Source organism: Equus caballus, chromosome 1 (assembly GCF_041296265.1).
Source record: "Equus caballus isolate H_3958 breed thoroughbred chromosome 1, TB-T2T, whole genome shotgun sequence".
Lineage (NCBI taxonomy): Eukaryota > Metazoa > Chordata > Mammalia > Perissodactyla > Equidae > Equus > Equus caballus.
This window is the reverse complement of record NC_091684.1, coordinates 94,660,635-94,681,074: the sequence shown is the minus strand read 5'-3', so window position 1 is coordinate 94,681,074 and position 20,440 is coordinate 94,660,635. Positions and strand designations below refer to the sequence as shown.

The window sequence follows — 20,440 nt, the reverse complement described above, 5'->3', positions numbered from 1 at the left end:
TCCCTTCCCTACAGAACAGGGGGAGACTGATGGTGCAGAGGAAGACAGACACTGTGGCGGGGGTGCCCCAGGGACTGAGGAGATGCAGAGAGAGAGGTCAGGGGGCTTCATCTGACCGGGTGCCATCTGAGCAGGTCCTGGGGAGCAAGCGGGGTTTGCCAGTTGAGAAGGGGGCATTAGGAAGCGTGGACAACCTAACACACCACAGGCCCTTTGTCGAGGTTGGGGTCCAGGTGTCCACAGGCCAGGGGTACCTTGGCGGTTGGGTGATGACAGCCTGGCCCAGCCCCTCTCCCTGCAGGGCGGGGGGCGCCTTGAAGGGTCCTCAAGCAGGGGGAGATGTGAGAAGGTTGTGTGGCAGAGCAACGGCCCTGGCTGTGGCCGGGGCACAGATGGGGCAGGAGACTGTGGTGGGGATTCAGGCATGGAGGCAGAACCCCAAGACGAGGGAGAGAAGCTGGCAGTGGGGCCCAGAGCAGAGTGCTGTTAACTCAGGTCACTCATCCTGAGTCCCGATGATGTGGGCACAGGGTGGAGGGGCGGTGGGACAGAGCAGAGGGAGTCGGGAGTGGCTTCCAGATCTCTGGCCTGATTTCTGGAGGGAGGGGTGACTCTGTACGAGATGGGGACCTGGGGGCAGGAATGGCGGTGGCCAGGCAGCCCTGGGGAGGGCGGGGGTGATGAGCTCATTCCGGGGCACCGAGAGTTTGAGGGGCCTGCAGTCCATCGGAGCAGAGGCTGCTGGGCAGCTGTGGGTCCCCTGGCTCTGCCACCAGAGAGAGGCCTGGAGGGATTTTGTTTTTCTTCTTTTTTCTCCAGTCTTCAGTCTCCAAGCAGGTGACAGTGCAAGAAGGCTGAGGTCAGGAAGCTTGACCCTTTCACTTGGCCTGCTCACCTCTGTGCCTCTTCTAAGACCAGGCCCAGGACCTATTCATGATGTGGTGGAAACAGCAGGCGCCTCGGAGCCAGACACATGTGGGTTCAGATCTCGTCTGCTCCCTCCCCAGCTGCCCGAGACAGTGCAATTCGTTGTAAGAAAACAAGCCTGTGGCTGATTAGAGCAGAAAGGGGTGTCTTGAGAGGAGCCTGGGCTGCCTACTGTGTGTACGGGTAGGCTAGGGGCCCAGGCTGGGCAGTGGGCGGGACAAGGAGCTACTGGACAGGATCTCAACCACGGTCGGGCCGGGGAAACACCTCTTGGGGATGCTGCTGCTCCCGCCCCTGCTGACGGCAGGCATGGTCGTGCTGCCTTGTACACTAGGCACTGGCCACTCTGCTGTCCGGCTCCTTTGGGTCACTTCCTCCAGAAAAAACATCCTGCAGAGAAGCCTCTGATTGGTCCAGGCAAGACCACGTGCCTGTACCCCACTGTCAGGGAGCTGGGAAAGTGGGTTTCCTGAGGTCTAGCTTTTAGTGGGGAAATGAGGACAGCTGCCATTGGCTGGGCACTGGATTAACTCATTTAATCTTCATAGCCTCAAAGGTGCTATCACCTGTCCTATTGTACAGATAAGGAAGCTGAGGCCCAGAGAGGTGAAGTAAATTGCTCAGAGTCACACAGCTGAGAAGTGGCTGGACAGCCCTTCCCACCCTGTGTGCTGAAGCCAGAACCTGGGCTCCCAGCCACCTCACTGCTTCTTCGTCTGTTGCCCACAGATTCATACGTGGAGTGATTCCCTGAATGTCCAGAGGGGTGCGAATGCTGGGTGGCCTAAAGGAGGACGACTGTCCCCTGTGCTAGGTGTGTGACCCCGGTGAATTGTTGAGCTTCTCTGAGTCTCAGCTGACTCCTGCAGAGATGATAGTGACGGTTGTCCACGTGCTGTGAAGCTCTGAAGAGACAGCGTGCAGGTCCCCCAGCCTAAGGGCTGTGCCGCCCCTTCCGCTATTGAAGAGCCGCCAAGATCTTTGCCATCTGCGAACCCTACGGCACCTCGCCCGGCACCTGCCCCGGGAGAAACTGTCAATCACCCCAGTGGTGCACATCAAGGGGACCCAAATTCTGTGAAAGGAAAACCCCCGAAAAAAATTAAACAACCACTGCTGACCGCTAGGGTATGGTTAGTGACTCACTTATACAATTTATTTTATCTTGTTTACTTTATTTTTGGAATAATGACTGCTGCCTTTGAAGATAATGATGTATGCTCATTTTAAGGATTTCAGAAAAAAGGAAAAGAATAAAGAAGAAAGCTAAAATATCCCCCCTGATTCTGCCACCTAGAAGGAACCATTGTTTGATTTAGGGGATCATTAGAAAGCCGTGTGCGTGTGCTCGTGCACATGTATGAGAGAGAGAGGGGAGGGAGGAGAGAGAGCTCCTAGAATGTAAGCACGGAGAGGGGTTGCACATTTGCCTGGACATTAACAGACATAGTAAAGAAAAAGGTGAGACCACAGTGCACAGGCTGCTACTAAAATTCAGTCCTGCACTGAGTCTTCCTTGACTTTATCAGGAGAAGGAACTTGAGTGAAATCTTGCCTTTGGCTGGGGTGCTCCTCTTTAAACAGGGCGGGTTCAAGCTTTTCCAGTGGAGAAAGCTCCCCGCCCCCGGTGTTGGTGGTGGCCCAGAGGCGTGCCCAGATCCCACAGCTCTCTGGGGTCTGGGGAGGGGGTGGTGAAGTAGGGCTGTGTGGTGAAGTCAGCCGGGTGCCATGGGGGAAGCTGCCTGTGACAGCTGCAGCCTGGACTCACCGGACAGCAAGGCCAGACGGCACCAATACTTCATCCTCGCTCGGACATCGTAGAGCCTGGGGCTCCCAGAGCACTGACCGGGGCTGAGGTTCCCTCCACCCTCCTGGCCTCACCCCCACCGTGACTTGGGGCAGGGCCCTAGAGGTCTCTCACTTTTGGGTCCTAGTGACTCCAGCAGAGCAGGCTTGTGTGGCTCCCAGGGCACCAGCCAGGGGCCTTATTCACCCCTGGTCTCCTTGTCTCCTCCTGGGGTTTGCTCAGCTCTGGAGGAGGTCTTGGTGTCTGCATGCTGCCAGCTCCTCACCCTGTTAGGAAAGGGCATGGTGACCAGAGGCAGCACAGTGAGAGGCTGCACTTGGACAAACAGGGCAGGCACGCATACCGCCGCCCGGGGCTGCTCTCCCTTCCTCGTGGCAGGATGCTGTGTGGCAGGAGACCTCACTTTAGGGTCTGTGGCAGGAGCTGGAGAGCTTGGAGAGAAGCTGGAGGAAAACGCAGACTTGGTGCCCCATATTCACGTGTGTTCATTGCGCGTCCTTCGCCTGGGCACCAGGTGCCGTGCTGCGTGGCCGGCAGCAGGAGACGAGGACAAATACGACGACTCCTGCCCCTGAGGGCTATGCAGCAGGGTGGGGACAGAAATGATCCCAGGGCAGAGGGGGAGAGGTGCTATAACAGGAAAGACGCAGGTGCAGGGAGGGTAAGGTGGGGCCAGTGTGCCGGGAGAGTGGACGTGCGTCACCTCTGGGCCTGCGCTGTCCCACACGGGAGCCACCAGCTTCCAGTGGCCCCGAGCAATAAACATGTGGTGCACAAGAATGGGCATGTGCGCTAAGTGCAGCCCACACGTCAGATTCCAAAGACTTAGGGCAGTAACATTTCATTCGTAATAATTTTTAAGTTGAGTATGTGTTGAAATGAGACTACTGTGAATCTAGTGGGTTAAGCGAATTATACTATTAAAATTAACTTCACCTGTTCCTTTTTACTTTTCTTAAGTGTGGCTGCTGGAAAATGTCAAGTGACACGTGTGCCTGGCATCTGTGGCTCACTTTGTGACTCTATGGGACAGAGGTGCTCTAGTTGACAGCATGAGGAAAAGGGGTTGGCCATTAAGAAGCATGGGTGCGGGCAGATCCGGACTTCCGCTCCCCAAAGTAACTACAATGGAGGGGTGGCCTTTGAAGGGGGCCAGCTGCTATCCTTAGGTGTCCAGAGAGGATACTGGCAGTGGTGAAGAGACTGATGGATGAGGCTAATCAGAGCTCAGCAGGGCCCTTTGCTGCCCCTCGGGGGCCTCAGGCAGGACCACATGCTGGAATGCCCTTGGGGTATGGCCCAGAGGTCCCGCCCACCCCGGGGCTCTGCTGAAAGAGGTCATCCCGGCAGCCCTGCAGGCCTGGGCTCCGCCTCGCCCTCAGCAGAGTGTGCTGGAGCATCTCCTTGGCTCTGGTGAGGGCGGCTTCAGCGGGGACAGCCACGTGGGGCACCACGCCCACCCCTTCCCAGGAGCTGCCATCCGCAACCCCCACTGAGCGGGCCGTGGGGATGGTGAGGTAGAGGTCGGTGTCATCCACGTGATAGGTTTGCGGCGGCTGGCAGCCCCCGCTGGTCACCTCCCCAACGACCACTGCCCGCCCCAGCCTCTTCATGATGTAGGTAAATTCCTCTGCAGCGCCAGCCGTCACGCTGCTGGTCAGAATGACCACATTCTTCTTGGAGCCGTAGCGTTCACCTGCAAGACAGAAGGCCCTTCAGCGTAGGGAGTCAAGGCATGACCCGGGGGCACCTGCCTTCTCCATGCTGTCTGCACCCTCCGAGAGAAGGGCTGAGATTTAGTTCTGCGTCCTTGTGTCCACCTGCAAGTCACTCCCCTTCTGTGAGCCCCAGTTTCTGCATCTGTAAGACGGGGATATGAATGTGTGCCCAATGCCCAGCACGCATGTGCTTGAGAGCTCCCTGATGAATGCTCTTTTATTGCCAAGTAATGGGAAAAAGCTTGACTTTCCTGAGTAAAGGGCATGTTTCCTCTTTACGAATAATTAGAATGCCTAAACTGACCCTATTCTCTTTTCACTTTGGACCCTCGGAGGAGCCAAATTTGTGGCTTGACAACTACACTCAAGGACAGAGACGCCCCATAGAAATACAACATGAGCCAGAATGTGAGCCACAGATGTCATTTCAAGTTTCCGAGTAGCCACATTAAGCAAGTAAAAAGAAACAGATGAAATGGACTTTAATAATGCCTCATTTAACTGGAGATAGCCAAAATATGTTCATCTCAAAATGTCATCACATGAAATTATTAATGAGATATTTTACATTCTTTTTTCTCATACAAAGTCTTCAAAGTATAGTGTGCACTTTACACTTCACACGTCACAATTTTTATGGCCATGTGTGGCATGTGGCTCCCATATTGGATGTTGCCTTTCCAGCACCCCATGATCTGCAGATCTGAGTTTGTTTTTAACTCCTGGTCTTGAATTTTTGTTTGAATTCAGAACTCTCATGGTTCTGATTTTTATTTGCATTTTGCAATATTATTGAATGTGTGTCCTGGATGGTCCCCCCGAATCCTTGTGTGATAAGGAGGTATACAAATGGAAACTGTGGGTGCTTTTCTGGTCATAGGTACCCCCTCCTTGGTCTTCCAGCCCCCCTTTTGTTGGGTGGGATCACAGCTTCCTTAGTTTGCCGAACCAGGCATGGGAGATGGTATGAGGCTGACCACCCGGGACGGGGCTGGGAGAGTCATGCGTGGCTCCACGGAGCAAGGGGCCTGCACGGCTCTGGGCCCAGGGCAGGTAATGGGGGACCCCTCAGAGTCCTGAAATTCCTTCAGGCAAGTGTGTGCAGCTGCTGCAAAGAGCTCAGGGAAGATGAATACGGGGAACCCCATGGGGTTTGGTGATGGACAGGGGGACCCTTCTTGTTCTGCATTCACCTTGAAGGCTGATGGTTGTAATGGTGAGAATGGGGGACCTTTTGGTTTTAGACAAACCAGTGTTCAAATTTTGGCACTTTCATTTTGGTTTTAGTAGCTGAGTGACCTTAGACAAGATATTCAACCCAGCTGAGACTCATTTTTCTCCTCTAGAAAATGAGCATAACGGTATGAGTCTGGGGGGGATTAAAGATCTTGTGTACAAAGGGCACAGCATAGGAGACGGGTTTGATATTCCATTTACTGTTACTTTTACCTGAACCTTAGCTATCGTTCCCTATTTTCCAGAAGCTTCTAGAATGAGAACAGGAAGTAGCAGCTTTCTCCACGCACCTGTGAGCTGAGAGTGGGTCCAGAGCTCACTGATGGAGTCGTTGGGCCGGCTGTAGATTTTGTCCAGCAGAATCGGAGGGCCTTCGTCATAGAAGAAGGAACACAGGGCGGAGATGGAGGAGGTGGGGCCACCGATGTTGAACCTGAGGGAAGGAGATGGAGGGCACCGAGGGGCTGAGCTCCCAGTGAGGCCCTTGGTCCCCCCGGGAGCCCTGGCTCTTTCCCCTGTCGAGGGTTCCAGTTCCAGGCAGTCTTCGTCGGGGGCCCCTTCCTCCTCCTATTTAATGCCTTGGTCAGCATTTCCCAGAGTACAAAACTCTTGAGAACGAGAGACTTTGTGGCCAAATTCATTTAGAAAATACAGGCATGCCTTGTTCCATTGTGTTTTGCTTTATCGCCCTTCACAGATATTGCGTTTTTGACAAATTGAAGGTTTGTGGCAACCCTTTGTTGAGCAAGTCTATCAGCACCATTTTTCCAACAGTATCTGCTCACTTTGTGTCACTGTGTCAAATTTTGGTAATTCTGGCAATATTTCAAACTTTTTCATTGTTATTATATTGTCATGGGGATCTGTAATGTTTCTATGGTAATTGTTTTGGGTGCTATGAATTGTGCCCATGTAAGACGGCTAACTTAAATGACAAATGTGTGTGTTCTGACTGTTCTCCTGACTGGCTGTTCCTCCGTCTCTCTCCCTCTCCTGAGACACGACAATAGTGCAACTAGGCCAATTAATAACCTCCAATGGCCTCTAAGTGTTCAAGAGAATGGAAGAGTCAACGTCTCTCAATTTAAATCAAAAGCTAGAAGCAATGGAGCCCAGTGAGGGAGGCATGTCGAGAGCTGAGACAGGCCGAAAGCTGGGCCTCCTATGCCAAATGTTAGCCAAGTGTGAATGCAAGGGAGAAGTTCTTGAAGGAAATTAAAAGTGCCACTCCAGTGAACACACGAATGAGAAGAAAACAAAACAGCCTCATTGCTGATAGGGAGACAGTTGTAGTGGTCTGGACTGACGATCAAACCAGCCACCACATTCCCTTAAGCCACAGCCTAGTCCCGAGCCAGGCCCTCACTCTCCTCAATTCTGTGAAGGCTGAGAGAGGGGAGGAAGCTGCAGAAGAGAGCCTGAAGCCAGCAGAGGTCGGCTCACGCGGTTTAAGGAAAGCAGCGTCTCCACGGCATAAAAGTGCAGGTGAAGCAGCAGGTGCTGATGCAGAGGCTGCGGCAAGTTCTCCAGAAGCTCCAGCTGAGATGGTAATGAAGGGGCTGCACTGAACAACAGACTTCCAACGCAGATGAAACAGCGTTCTATCGGAAGATGCCATCTAGGACTTTCACAGCTAGAGAGGAGAAGTCAGTGCCTGGCTTCAAACTTCAAAGGACAGGCTGACTCTCTCATGAGGGGCTAATGCAGCTGGTGACTTTCAGTTGAAGCCAGCGCTCACTTACCATTCTGAGAATCCTAGGGCCCTTAAGAATTACACTAAATCTACTCTGCCTGTGCTCTATAAATGGAACCACAAAGCCTGGATGACAGCACATCTGTCTACATGGTTTACTGAATATTTGAAGCCCACTGTTGAGACCTACTGCTCAGAGAAAAGACTCCTTTCCAAATATTACTGCTCATCAACAGCCCACCTGGTCACCGAGGAACTCTGATGGAGATGTACGAGGTTAATGTTGTTTTCATGCCCGCTAACACAACATCCACTCCGCAGCCCATGGATCAAGGAGTAACTTTGACTTTCAAGTCTTATGATTTAAGAAATACGTTTTGTAAGGCTATAACTGCCATAGATAGTGATTCCTCTGATGGATCTGGGCAAAGTCAATTGAAAACCTCTAGAAAGGATTCACCATTCTAGATGCCATTAAGAACACTCATGATTCATGGGAAGAGGTCAAAATAACCCTCCTGGATGATTTCAAGGGCTTCAAGACTTCAGTGGAGCAAGTAACTGCAGATGGGGTGGAAATAGCAAGAGAACTAGAATTAGAAGTGGAGCCTGAAGACGTGACTGAGGTGCTGCCATCTGATGATAAAACTTTAATGGATGAGGAGTTGCTTCTCATGGATGTGCATGAAAGTGGTCTCTTGAAATGGGATCTACTCTTGAAGAAGATGCTGTGAAGATTGTTGAAATGACAACAAAGAGTTTAGAATATCACAGGAACTTTGTTGGTAAAGCAGTGGCATGCTCAGAGCTATGGAACCGTGTTGAGGATGAGAGAGCCTATGCCCGTCCCAGGCCATTTGGATTTGCCCTGTGGTAGGACCTCCCTGGGCCTCTGTCTCCTCATCTGGGAAATGAGGAGTGCAGGGCTGGCTGTGCGTTAGGAGCCTTTTCTGGTTGATGGTCTAGGATGGCCCTGCTGGGTTCAGGGCCCATGACCTCAGCCTCTGAACCTCCAAACCTTGGGCAGGAAGGATCTTAAAGCAAAGCACACCTGTAGGCTGGGCCTCTTCCTCTTTAAAAAATATGGATGGCACAGGTAAGCAGAGAGGGACTTAGCATGACAGTCGTTTGGATGTTCGATAGAGCATTTGAAGAGCAAAATGACGAGAGGTACCACAGGAACCCCCAATCTCGTGTTCTGGGCACACACCCTGGAGCCCTGGGAGACGTTTCATCTCCCAGGGAGGAAAGCCAGCCTCTGGGATCCAGAGCCACCTAGGGACCACTAAGAACCACGGGAATGTTGCAGGCCAGAGACCAGAGCTGGACTGGACACACCCTCTTGGCCAATCTTAGCCACGTCTCTCTGGCAGCCGGGGGTCAGTGGGGAAGGAAGCATCCACATCCCAGGGGAGCAGCATGCCCCTCCTTGTGTGGTGAAGGATGCCCAGGGCAAGTTCTCTCATGGACCTGGGAGTCACAGGAGGCCGGGGCCCGGCCACTGCCCAAGGGCATTCTTCCACTTTTCCCAAGGGAAACTCACTCTAGAAGCTGACACACACCTTTACAGAGGCAGAAGGGCGGAGGCTAGCTGAGAGCATCCCTCTGACTCTCATTTTGTGATGCAAAGAGTTCTTTTTACAACAATAGTGGCTAATTCGCAAATTCTCTCTGGGACTCCGGCTTTCTGGTTCTTGTGACCAGGGTGGTCATGGGCGGGTTTTGTATGATGAGAGGCACAGCCACAGGTGGAGGCCTTGCAGTCTCACACGTGCCTGATCATCAGAACCCCCTGGGGCCTGCCTGTTAAATAGACGGATCACTGGGCCTCGTGCCTGGAGCTTTGGACTCAGTGGGGCTGGGGTGGAGCCCTGGAATCGGTGTTTTTAAGGTTTCCCTTCCCCTCCCTCTCCACTGAGTCCTATGACCAGGCAAGTTTGCAGACCACCGAATTAGCCCAGTGATTCTCAGCCTGGAATGCACATTGGGATCATATGAGGAGCTGAAAAGAATCTACAGGTGCTGGGGCCCCACCCGGCCAATTACTCCAGAACCTCTGGGCTAGGGCCAGAGCCCTGATGGCCGGGTCACCTAGCCCTCTCAGCTCCCGTCCTGTGTCTCAAGTCCTTTTTCTTCCCTCCTAGGCCCGTAGCTTTGACTGTTCTCCATCAGCTGGCCTGGCCAGCTTGGAACCGCTGGCCCCTGGCCCACTGACCTCATGTCGACAATCATGGCGTCCGTGTGCACAATCTTCTTCCAGACGTGCTCCACCAGCAGCTCGGAGACCTGAGTGAGCAGCTCATTGTCTGCGAACATGTCGAATCGCAAGTAGCCGATGTTGTCTTCAAGCACGTTCGTGTGGAAGGAGAACTTGATCAGGTCTTCGAAGGCCTCAGGGGAGGGAATCTGAAAGATCGGGAGGTGCAGCCCAGCATCAGGAGAGGAGTGGAGCTGAGAGCGTGGGAAAGTGGGCACCTAGGATTTCCTTTGTGTCGTGAGAAATATTGAGGGTATGGGAAGGGAACGAACATTTCTGAAGGAGGCGGGAGGTGCCAGGGCCTTTTCCGATGGTGTCTAGGAAGTTACCCCGTTGGCTGGCCTGGGATGTGAACCCACGTGTGGTCAGCAGCCTCACCACAGAGAGTGCTCATATGTGCCCATCCCACGCCCTGGTGTCCGGAGCTGAAAGGCCCATGGTCTCCACTTTGACTCCCCCGATCTCACCAGACACTTCTTGACGTCCCTGAGCATCCTCCCTGGGCAGGGAGGGAAGACATTCCTGCGCCCCTGAGTCTTTACCAGGGGCCTGGTCCTGTGCTGAACACATTGTAGTCCTTTTCTTCACCCCCACGGCCAACTTGTGGAGGAGACACCATTATCCCTTCTTTTCAATGAGGAAACAGAAGCACAGAGTGATTAAGTAACTTGCCCAAAGCCACACAGCCAGTAAGTGGTGAAATCAGAATCTGAATCTACATGTCGCACCAAACTGTGAGCTCTGACTACGCTGGAAAGGAGTGAGCTGTTGGTTTAGAATCTGGAGACCTCACGAGCCTAGTACAGGGATGGCACTTCCAAGGTTCCCCCAGCATGCCTGGGCCTCCGCTACTCTCTCCAAGGCTGCTGGAGGGCGGCAGGCTCTGTGAGCGGGGCTGAGAGCAAGGAGCTGGCAGGGACCCCACTGTTGACGGGGACACCTGGTCTCCAGGCCCTGCTCCACCCTCAGTCTCAAGCTCTTTGGCCACAGGTCACACTCATCTGCACCCTTCCAGGCCTCAGTTCCCCTTTTTGTAAAATGGGATAACCATTGTGCAGTAGATGCTTTTGGTGCCCTCAGCCCTCGTCTGATTTCAGCTGCAGCTGGACCCCTGCAGACAGGGCCAGGCCTCCAGCACAGCCCTGTGTCTTTCTACTCTCTGCTTCAGAACCTGCTTCAAGCTGCCTCTGAGTTCGAGAGTTCATGTCTCTGGAAGGACCCTCAAGCCATCGAGGACTGGCACTGTTGGGGGGCATTCCTCACACATGTCAGGGGCCCGTTGGAACCTTCAGAGGCAACGGCCTCAGTCATGCACCCACTTGTCAGCTTTTCCTCCTTTTCCCACTTTCCCTGCCCCCTCTCTGGGCTTCAGCGCCACCTCCCACCCAAATGGCCTGCCCCGAAGCTCTTTGTCTCGGGACCCGCTTTCAAGGCACCCAAGACAGCTGGGGCCTGCCTGCTCGCCGTGACTGTGCGGTGAGTCACAGATGGTGGACGGTGTGGAGAGGTGTTGTAAATGCTGCTTTGGATGGAGCTCTCCTCCTACGGGAACTGGGTGGGCCCTGAGGCTGACCGTGGCCCCAGTCTGCAGACTCTGTCCGTCATCCACCCAGCAGCAAGACCCTCAGCCTTGATGCACCTTTTCAGTGTTGCCCAGAACTGCAGTGCTGGTTTCAAATATTTCATCACAAGAGCCTCGCTTAGAATCGCCGGTCCAGCCACCCCCTGGATCAGGCGGCACCCCCACCCAGCCCCCTCCTTTGGGATGTAGTGCTTCGCATTGTGGGAGGAGACGAGCAGGCAGCCGGTGCCTAGCGAGGAAGGCTCACCACTCTGGCTTTCTGGGCTGGGCCCCGGCCCCCCTGACCATTCCGGGGCCTATGTCCAGGCTCCACGCTCCAGCTGCCAGGCAACTGTGAGGCCAGGGCCCCCCGCCTGCCTCCCCGTCTCCCACCCTCCCACTCGTTCACAAGAACTGCAAAGCCCTGAGGCAGGAGAGTGGTGAGCATGAACACATGCTGCACGTTTCCAGAGGACAAAATTGAGGTGACTTCACGCGACCTATTGACCCCAACACTGGTAAGGAGAGGCCCAGCGAGTCCTTGCCTCCCACCCAGCCAAGAGAGAAGCGCCTTCTGCACCAGGGCTGCTCCGACTGAGTTCCTGTGGGTGCCAGGGTTCTACAGAGGTGCTCAGGGACCCCACGGGCATAGGGAGTTGATGGGAAAAGATGGGATGGGTGACAACTTAAACACAAAAGCAAGTCTAGAAGCCTTTGTCCCGCACCATGCACAGAGCCCGGGGCGTGAGGACAACTGGCCAACTCATTCCTGGCACCGTGCGGGCCGAGCCCCCCGTGATTCTCACCTGCATGGGCACAATCCCAGGAATTCGGTCCTTGGCATCCTCGGGGATGTGGGCCGTCTTCAGGTGTGGGTCCCCGGAGAGCATCTGCAGGTCGGCCTCCAGCATCTCGGCCAGGGCGCCTTCGGAGGTCACCCTGGCATAGCGGCTCTGCATGCGGCTCAGTTTGGCAGCCACCTTGGCCCCCAGCTCGGGGGAGGCGTAGTTATCGGCCACCAGCTTCCCGGCCGTCTGCAGCACGGTGGGCACCTTGGCGCGCAGGGCCACTATGTCCCGGGCTGTGGAGAGGGCCTCGCTCATGGGCACTGTGATGTCGGGCTCCACTCCAGCCAGGTCCCAGGCCTCGCCTGTGGTGGCGCTCAGGGCCATCTGTGTGGGCATGGAGGCATACAAGGGGCTGCTGCCCACCTGGTAGATGCCCACGGAGAGCGCCCCTCCAGCCGTGGGCTCCCCGATGACAGTGGCCCTCTGCAGGTCCTGCATGGTGTGAGCAAAAGCCTCGGCCGCAGATCCACTGGTGTGGCTCATCAGGATGTAGAGGTCCTTGTGGGAGCCGTAGCGCTGGCCTGCCACTTGGCGCACGGTCCACACCTCCGTGACCCTTGAGGTGGCCCTATCAAAGACGGAGTAAAGGTGCTGGTGGGGCTCGGCCTCAAAGAAGTAGGAGCAGAGCAGCGGCACCGCCGTGGAGTAGCTGCCGGGGTTGTAGCGCAGGTCGATGATCAGCGCGGCCGTGTCCACCAGCCTTTGCCACACCAGCTGCACCAGCTGTGGCCCGATGGCCCTCACCGTCTCCAGCTCGGCCATGGCATCGAAACGCAGGTAGCCCAGCTGGCCGGGCAGCACCTCGGTCTTGAACAGAGCCTCGATGAGATAGGAGAGTTCCTCTGGGGAGGGGACAGCGGGAGGGGGCGGGGGCGCCTCTTCAGCCGCGAGCTCGCCCGGGCTGTGGAACACCAGCAGCCGGTGGTCTCCAGACATCTCCTGCAGGTCGGCCGTGAGCTGGGAGGCCAGCGACTCCAGGTCCACCGCTGTGCGGTAGGCCCCCTGAGCCAGCTTGGCTTGCAGCAGGGCACCAGTCTGCCCGACCACCTCTGGTCGGGCGTAGTGGGCCTCCAGGAGGTGTCCTGTGCCCTCCACCAGGGCCCCCAGGTTGCGGTGGAACTCCAGCACCTCCTGGGCTCTGTCCAGGGCCTCCTCGGCCAGCACGATGGCATCGGGCACCACGCCACCTCCCAGCCAGCATTCGCCGTGGTTGTCGATGAAGGTGAGCACGGGCACCGTGAGGGCCAGGCCACCCTCGGGCGTCTCCAGCAGGGGCACCGTGCAGGTGTGCAGCAGGCTGCCGGCGGTGATCTCACCCACCAGCGTGGCCCAGCCCAGCGACTGCATGAGGAAGGCCAGCTCTTCGGCGGCGGTGGCAGTGCGGTGGCTGGTGAGCAGGTACACCCCTCGCTGGGTGCTGTAGCGCTGGCCCAGCAGGTCCGTGCGGCTGAAGTGCTCCTGTGTGACGTTGGTGCGACGGTCGTAGGTGGTGAAGAGGCGCACGGGGCCGGGCTCAGGGCCCTGGAAGTAGGAGAGCAGCAGGGGCACGGCGGAGGACGGCCCCCCGGGGTTCTGGCGCAGGTCCAGGATGAGGTGCTCCGTGTCCTGCAGCGGCTCCCACACCTGGCGCACGATGTACGGGCCCAGCGGGCCCAGCACGGAGGCGTCGGCAAAGCTGTCGAAGCGCAGGTAGCCCACGTTCCCCGGCAGCACGGACACCTGGAACACGACATCCACCAAGGCCTGCAGGGCAGCCTCATCCACGGGCACTGCGGGGGCTATCTCTGGGGGGGCATCAGCTCCAGCCTCCAGCCCGGGAGGGGTCTCTTTGGACCTGACGACCCACACCAGGAGCCTGGGGTCCTCGGAGACAGCCTGCAGGCCAGCGTTGAGCTTAGCGACCAGATCGTCCTCAGAGACCACTGAGGAGAAGTCCATGCTGGCCAGGTGGTGCAGCAGGGCAGGCACGCGGTCCACCAGCGTGTAGTAGTCCTGTAGGGCCTCCTTCAGGCGTTGGATGACTCCTGGCAGGGCACGGCGCAATGTGAGGATGGCCAGGGCTTTCTCTAGGGCCTGCTCGGCCGGGGTCCCCACACAGGGCAGAACTCCACTGCCCTCCCATGTTTGGCTGCCCCCGCCCAGGGGCCCCAGGGACCTGGACACGGGCACTGTGAGGAAGAAGTCGGACTGGCCTATCCTCAGCTTCTGGAGGTCCAGGGCACCTCCCACGGTCCGCTCACCCACCACGATGGCCCTGCGCATCTGTTTGAGGATGTAAGCAATGTCCTCGGCCACGCCCCCGGTGTGGCCACTGGTGAGGACCACCACATCCCTGTCGGCACTGTACCTCTCTCCCAGGACCTCGGGCAGGGTCCAGATCTCAGTGGTCGTATTGGAGGGGCGGTCGTAGATGGTGTCCACGTGCAGGACCGTGTTTCCTGGGTGCAGGTAGGAGATGATATAGGGGATGCCAGAAACGTGGCCCCCAGTGCAGTGCCGGAGGTCCAGCACCAAGGCAGAGGTGCCCATGAGCTTCCTCCAGACATTGTCCACCAGGAAGCCCCCCAGCTTGCTCACCACCTCCTGGCCCGGGATGTCGTCCACTCGCAAGTAGCCCACGTCGCCCTCCAGAATGTCATAGCGGATGCCCTCCTGCAGCCGAGCAAGCAGTTCCTCTTGTGTGAGGTTGGTGAGTGCCGGGGCTTTCTTGGGAGCCTCGAGCGTGCTGGGCTCATAGGAGATGACCAGCCGAGGGTCGTTCAGGGAGTTTTGCACCCCGGCTGTCAGCACTTGGGCCAGTGTCTGTGGGTCTGAGATGGCCAGGATCTCTTGGCTCTTGATGGCCTGCTCAATGGCTTCCTGCATCCCCATCAGGTTCTCCGGGAAACAGTAGTTGTCCAGGAGGACCTTGGCCATGTCCAGCACCAGGCTCGGCTGGAACAGGTGCGTGGGGCCAGCCAGGCCACAGAGCAGCATGGACAAGATCAGGGCCCATTCTCTCATCATGGGGATCCAGAAGGAGGGCTGGCTCCTGTGCAGACGCTCCCTAAACTCTGCACAGCTCTGCACTGCACGGCTGTCGTCTTTCCTGTCCTTCTCAGCCGGCGGACAGAAGGTCTGGGGAGTTGGGGTGCGGCTTCCAGCTCCGGTAAGCCTTTAATCCTGTCTAATGCAAGCACATCAGCCCCGGGGACTGGGGAGAAGGGGCTGAGGTGGTTTGACCCAGAAGGTGTGTTGGACCTCCTCTCACTGTGCCACCTCTGTGTATGATAAGGTGAATAACTGTCGTGTCCTGGGAGCCCCTGCCACATGCCAGGCACTGTGCTCCATGCTTTATGAGCTGACAGTCCTCACCAGAGCCTCGCAAAGTAGAGTCATTAACCACTCATCAATAGCATTGCCCCACCACACTGTGGGATCCAGGACTCTGGAATTAGGTGGAACGTGGAGGCCTGGTTCTGCCACTCTCTACTCTGTGGCCTTGCAGAAGTGTCTTACTGATTGTGTCGATTAAGTGAGAAAATATGTATAAAACACCTCACAGGGTCAGGCAAGGAGAAGGCACTTGATGGCTGATGAGTTCTCCGTGTTCGATATTATCTCTGGTTTACGGCTAAAGAAGGAGAGTTCAGTAGCCAACTGAAGCCCACCATCTTAGGCAGGGAGCTGTGGGGGCAGCGAGAAGCCTGTGGGGCCACAGTCAGCTCAGGCCACACACAACTTGAGTCTAAGGCCGCCGTCCACGTCGGAGCTTGAAGTTTACTCCTAGTCCTGCTAATGCCTCCAGGAAACCCGAGTGGCCCCCTCGACATCTTTCAAACAGTGGGATGAGATGTCTGGACCTCAACACGGGTGTGGTGAGTGGGAGGGGGATCTGCCTTCCAGACACCGTGGGACCCGTGACCGCACGTCAGATGAAGTTAGCTCTGAGATCTAACAGGCGTCCGTTCTTCCAGCTAACGAAGACCCCTGCTGGTGGGGGCTCAGCCCGCGGCCCACTGCTTGCAGGGAGAACAAAGCCGCAGGACTTGTCTCTCTGGGGTCCCAGATTTCACAGGTATCCAGATCACCCCCGCACCTGCAGGGAGCTCACGAGCCAGTCCCGGGTGACCTGCTGACTCTCGGGCTCCCAGCTCCTGCTCCTTAGCCTAGAAGAGACATGGGTCCTGCTTGTGACGGACTCTCCACAGATATCCAAAAATACCTGCCACCGAGCCTAGAACCTAGAACTTCTGCTTTTAGGGGTCCCTCTGGGGGAGGGCACTGCCCTCAATTAACAGAAGAGCAACTAGGGCTCAGAGTGCTGTCGGTGGCGCAGCCAGGGAAGAGCGCTGGGCGAGCGCCTGGCTCGGCCCTTCTCGCCTCCCCCTTGTCCCAGCACACTTCCTGGGCCCTGCGGGCAGCAGGCCAGCGCACGTGTGCCTCAGCAGGCAGCCGGAGGAGGTGGTCTGGGGGACAAGGGGGCTTTCTCAGCACCCTCGAGAGCCACAATCCGCTCTCTGGAAATGATTATCTGAGGATGTTTACCAAGTGGTTTATGAAGGCCAAGAGGTCAATTAGCTAAAACAAACATATTTTTAGCTCATTAGGATTTGTTTAATGCCCAAGTGACATATGGTCGCATCACTCCACCATTTGCAGCCAATGAACTGAGCCCGATTTATTATAATAATGAGGCCTCCTTAGTCCCCGCCTCCCCTCGGGGCATCACAACTCAGAGCGTACCATCCCGGGCCTCTGAGGGCACTGTTCTGTCATCACGGAGCCCAGGCAGAGCCTCTAGACCTGGAAGAAGTCTCTTATTGGGGAAAGCGCTGTTCCCAGACCCTTCTTAAAGTGCAGTCTCTGAACGGGACGCCTGGAGCTGTTGCTGGGCTGCGATTTGTGTGGAAGGCTCAGAGCCGGGTCTGCTTCAAGTCACAGGGTGCCTGAGTCAGGCTGTGCCTGCAAGGGGAGGCGAGGTGTCCTCCTGTGGGTGTGGCCTGAGGCCAGAGAGAGGAAATTCTGTCCCAGGAGTCCTCCAAACTCTCCAGGGGACCTGGAGGTGAGGGGGAATGTAAGCAGGTGGCAGCCGGCAGAGGAGAGCATGCTCTGGGCAAGCCCCAGAGTGGGATCCAGGAGGATCTCTACATCTTCCCGTCCGGCCCCTGCCAGCTGTCGGCCCTGGGGGCTGCAGAGTCCCTTTGCAATCTTGGGGTTGAGTCTGAGTCGGGACTGAGTCAGAAGTCCCTGCCTCCCCTCACTTGTACAAGCACATGGGCACGAGGGGTCAAGAATGTGCGTTTAGGAGCCACCCCAAACCCTCCTGCTTTCTAGTGTAGAGACTTCGATTAGACAACATGACTTCTCTGTGCCTTGGCTTCCTCAAAAGGGAACCGGGATGAGGAGAAGAGCCTTGCAGTATTGTTGTAAGAGCATTAGCGAGTATAATAAAGAAGCCGAGGTCACAGCAGGAGTTGAAGAGTGGCAGCCATGATCGGACCTCCCCTGTGGGGTTGGGAAGAGATACTCCAAGAGGCTGGGGTTGTCTTTGGGACCCTCCGGTACTGAGTGCTTCTGAGGTCCCAAACCTTCTGTGTGTGTCTGGAGAGACTTTACACCTGAGAAATACCCAGTCCTGGTGCTTACTCCAAAGCACCCCACACAGTGACCAGAGCATCAGATTCAAAAGGGAATGATGGCATAAAAAGTGTGCTGTTAGGATGATCAAAGGGAACAGGCCTGAAGCCTGGGCGAGCTAGGAAGGAGTGAATCACCTCTTACAATATAGATTCACTCTTTCCACTTCGCTTGTCTGTTTGGCTATTTATGCATCCACCCAACCATCCATCCATCCCTATCCATCCATCCATCCATCCACCCACCCATCCATTCTTCCATCCAACCATCCATCCATCCATCCATCCATCCAACCGTCCATCCATCCATCCATCCAACCGTCTATCCATCCATCCATCAATCCATCCATCCATCCATCCATCCATCCACCCATCCATCCTTCCATCCAACCATCCAACAATCCATCCATCCCTATCCATCCATCCACCCATCCACCCCCATTCATCAGTCTATCCATCCATCCATCCAATTATCATCTATCTATCTGTCATCTATCTAATCTATTGTTTTATGTTAGCGTTTCCCTCAATGGTCACTATGGACACTTTCAAGTAGTATAGCAAATATCCGCATCCCATCTACCTAGATTCTACCACTGACATTTTATTACCCTTTGTTATGTCACCTTTGTCTCTCTGGCCCCCTCTCTAACCCTCAAGCCCACATATTTTTTGGATGCATTTCAAAGCAAGTTGAATCTTGACTTTATTTGTTTTAATCCTTTTTTGTTTTAATTTTTTTAAAATAAGAGTGAAACATACTCATTTTCACAAGTTAAATAATTCATAAGTGCATGAACAATCTTTTACCAGAGCCTGTCTAATCCGGCCAATCATAACAGTTTAACGTGTAGCTGTCCTCACCTTTCTCTGTGTTCACACGTGGAAACACATCTGTAGGAAATAAATCTGTCCATCCACCTATGGTTGCCCATCCATCCATCCATCTATCTATTGTCACCTCATAATAGTATACACAGTAATTTGCATTTCGTTTTACTCATTTAAACATACGGCAGAAACAGCTTTCCAAGTTGAAGCGCATACGTAATGTTCATCCTTTTAATGTCTGTGTAATAGTCCTCGATAATTTACTGATCCATTCCCCTAGAGAGGGATATTTTGAGTTCTTTCTGTTTTTGCTTCTGTAAACAATATTGTGATAAATGTTCTCGAACACGTGTTCATAAGGACTGGGGCTTCTTATTTCTGAAGAAGAAATCAAAGAGCATGTGCACTCTTTATTTGATTTTTTTCTTTATTGTATTTTCCAGTAACTTTTAAATTATATGATAAATGTATATTTTTTACAGCTCTATGTATAATTTACATACAATAAACTTCCTGTATTTGAAGCGTACGGTTTGGTGAGTTTTGACGTGTGTGTATACACCCTTGAAACTATCACCACAATCAAGATAATGCATATTTCCTTCACCCTCAAGTTTTCCTCGTGCCCCTTTGTTATCCAATGGCCCCTGCATCTCCATCTCCAGGCAAACACTGGTCCACTTGCTGCCATCACTATAGATTTGTTTGCATTTTCTAGAATTTTATATAAATGGAATTATACCATGTGCACTGCTTTTTGTCTGTCTCTTCTTACTCAGCATAATGATTTTGAGATTCACTTATGTTGTTGAGTGGACCATTAGTTTATTTGTTTTATTGCTGAGAAGTAGTCTGTTCCCTAGATATACCACAATCTGTTATCCCCTCACATGTTGATAGCCCTGCAGGTTGCTTCCAGTACATAACTATTACAAATAAAGCTGCTGTGAATATTTAAGTATAAGTCTCTGTGTGGACATATGTTTTTATCTTCACTAGGAAAGGAATGTATGTTTGTTTTAAGAAACAATCTGTTTTCCAAAATTTAAATTTCTACCAGCAACACATGAGACTTCCAATTCCTCCACACCAATGCCAACAATTGGTATGTATGGTCACGCTTTAATTTTAGGCATTCTAAAGTTGGAGGACTCACACTACATGGTTTCAAGATGTACTACAAGCTATAGTAACCAAGACGTAGTATGGGTGAAAAGGTAACGGTGAAAAGACCAACAGATAAACACAGCAGAATGGAGAGTACAGAAATAGAGCCACACATATGCTGTAAGTCACCTTTTGACCAAATTCCAAGGCAGCTCAATGGAACAAGAAAATCCTTTCAATGACTAATGCTGGATCAACTGGATATCTACATGGAAAAAAATAAACCATGACCTCTACCTCACACGATACATAAAAATTAACTCAAAGTGGATTATAATATAAAGCCTAAAACTATAGAACTTCTAGAACAAAATATTAAAGAAAAGCTTTGTGACCTTAGGATAGGCAAAGATTTCACACATATGGCACCAAAAATATAATCATAAAATAAAAAGTTGATAAATTGGAATTCATCAAAAATAAAACACTTTAATCCTCAAAAGACACTGTTAAGGGCATAAAAAGACAAGTCACACACAGATTGGAAAGAAATATTTGCAACACATGTATTAGGCGAGAGACTCATATCTAGAATATAAAAATATCCAACTTTGTTATTCTTCATCAAAATTACTTTGGCTTTTCTAGTTCCTTTGATTATCCATATAAATTTAGATTCACATAATTGATTTTAGTTTCAGATAATTGATTTCAGAATCAGACAATTGACTGGGATCGAATTGAATCTATAGATCAGTTTGGGGGACAATTGACATCTTAATAATACCAAGTCTTCCAATCCATGAATATGGTATATCTCTTTATTTATTTAGGTCT

The 20,440-nt window shown here is 53.7% G+C and overlaps 1 protein-coding gene across 1 annotated transcript; it reads right to left on the bottom strand.

Moving 5' to 3' along the window:
• Positions 1-3,878: 3,878 nt before the first annotated feature.
• Positions 3,879-19,438, bottom strand: RBP3 (retinol binding protein 3). Its single transcript, XM_001494823.3, has 4 exons — positions 12,006-19,438; positions 9,597-9,787; positions 5,979-6,121; positions 3,879-4,430 (listed from the first exon to the last, which is right to left on the bottom strand). The coding sequence occupies exons 1-4, from the start codon at positions 15,051-15,053 to the stop codon at positions 3,994-3,996; spliced, it is 3,819 nt and encodes a 1,272-aa protein (XP_001494873.2). The 5' UTR covers positions 15,054-19,438; the 3' UTR covers positions 3,879-3,993.
• Positions 19,439-20,440: the final 1,002 nt, after the last annotated feature.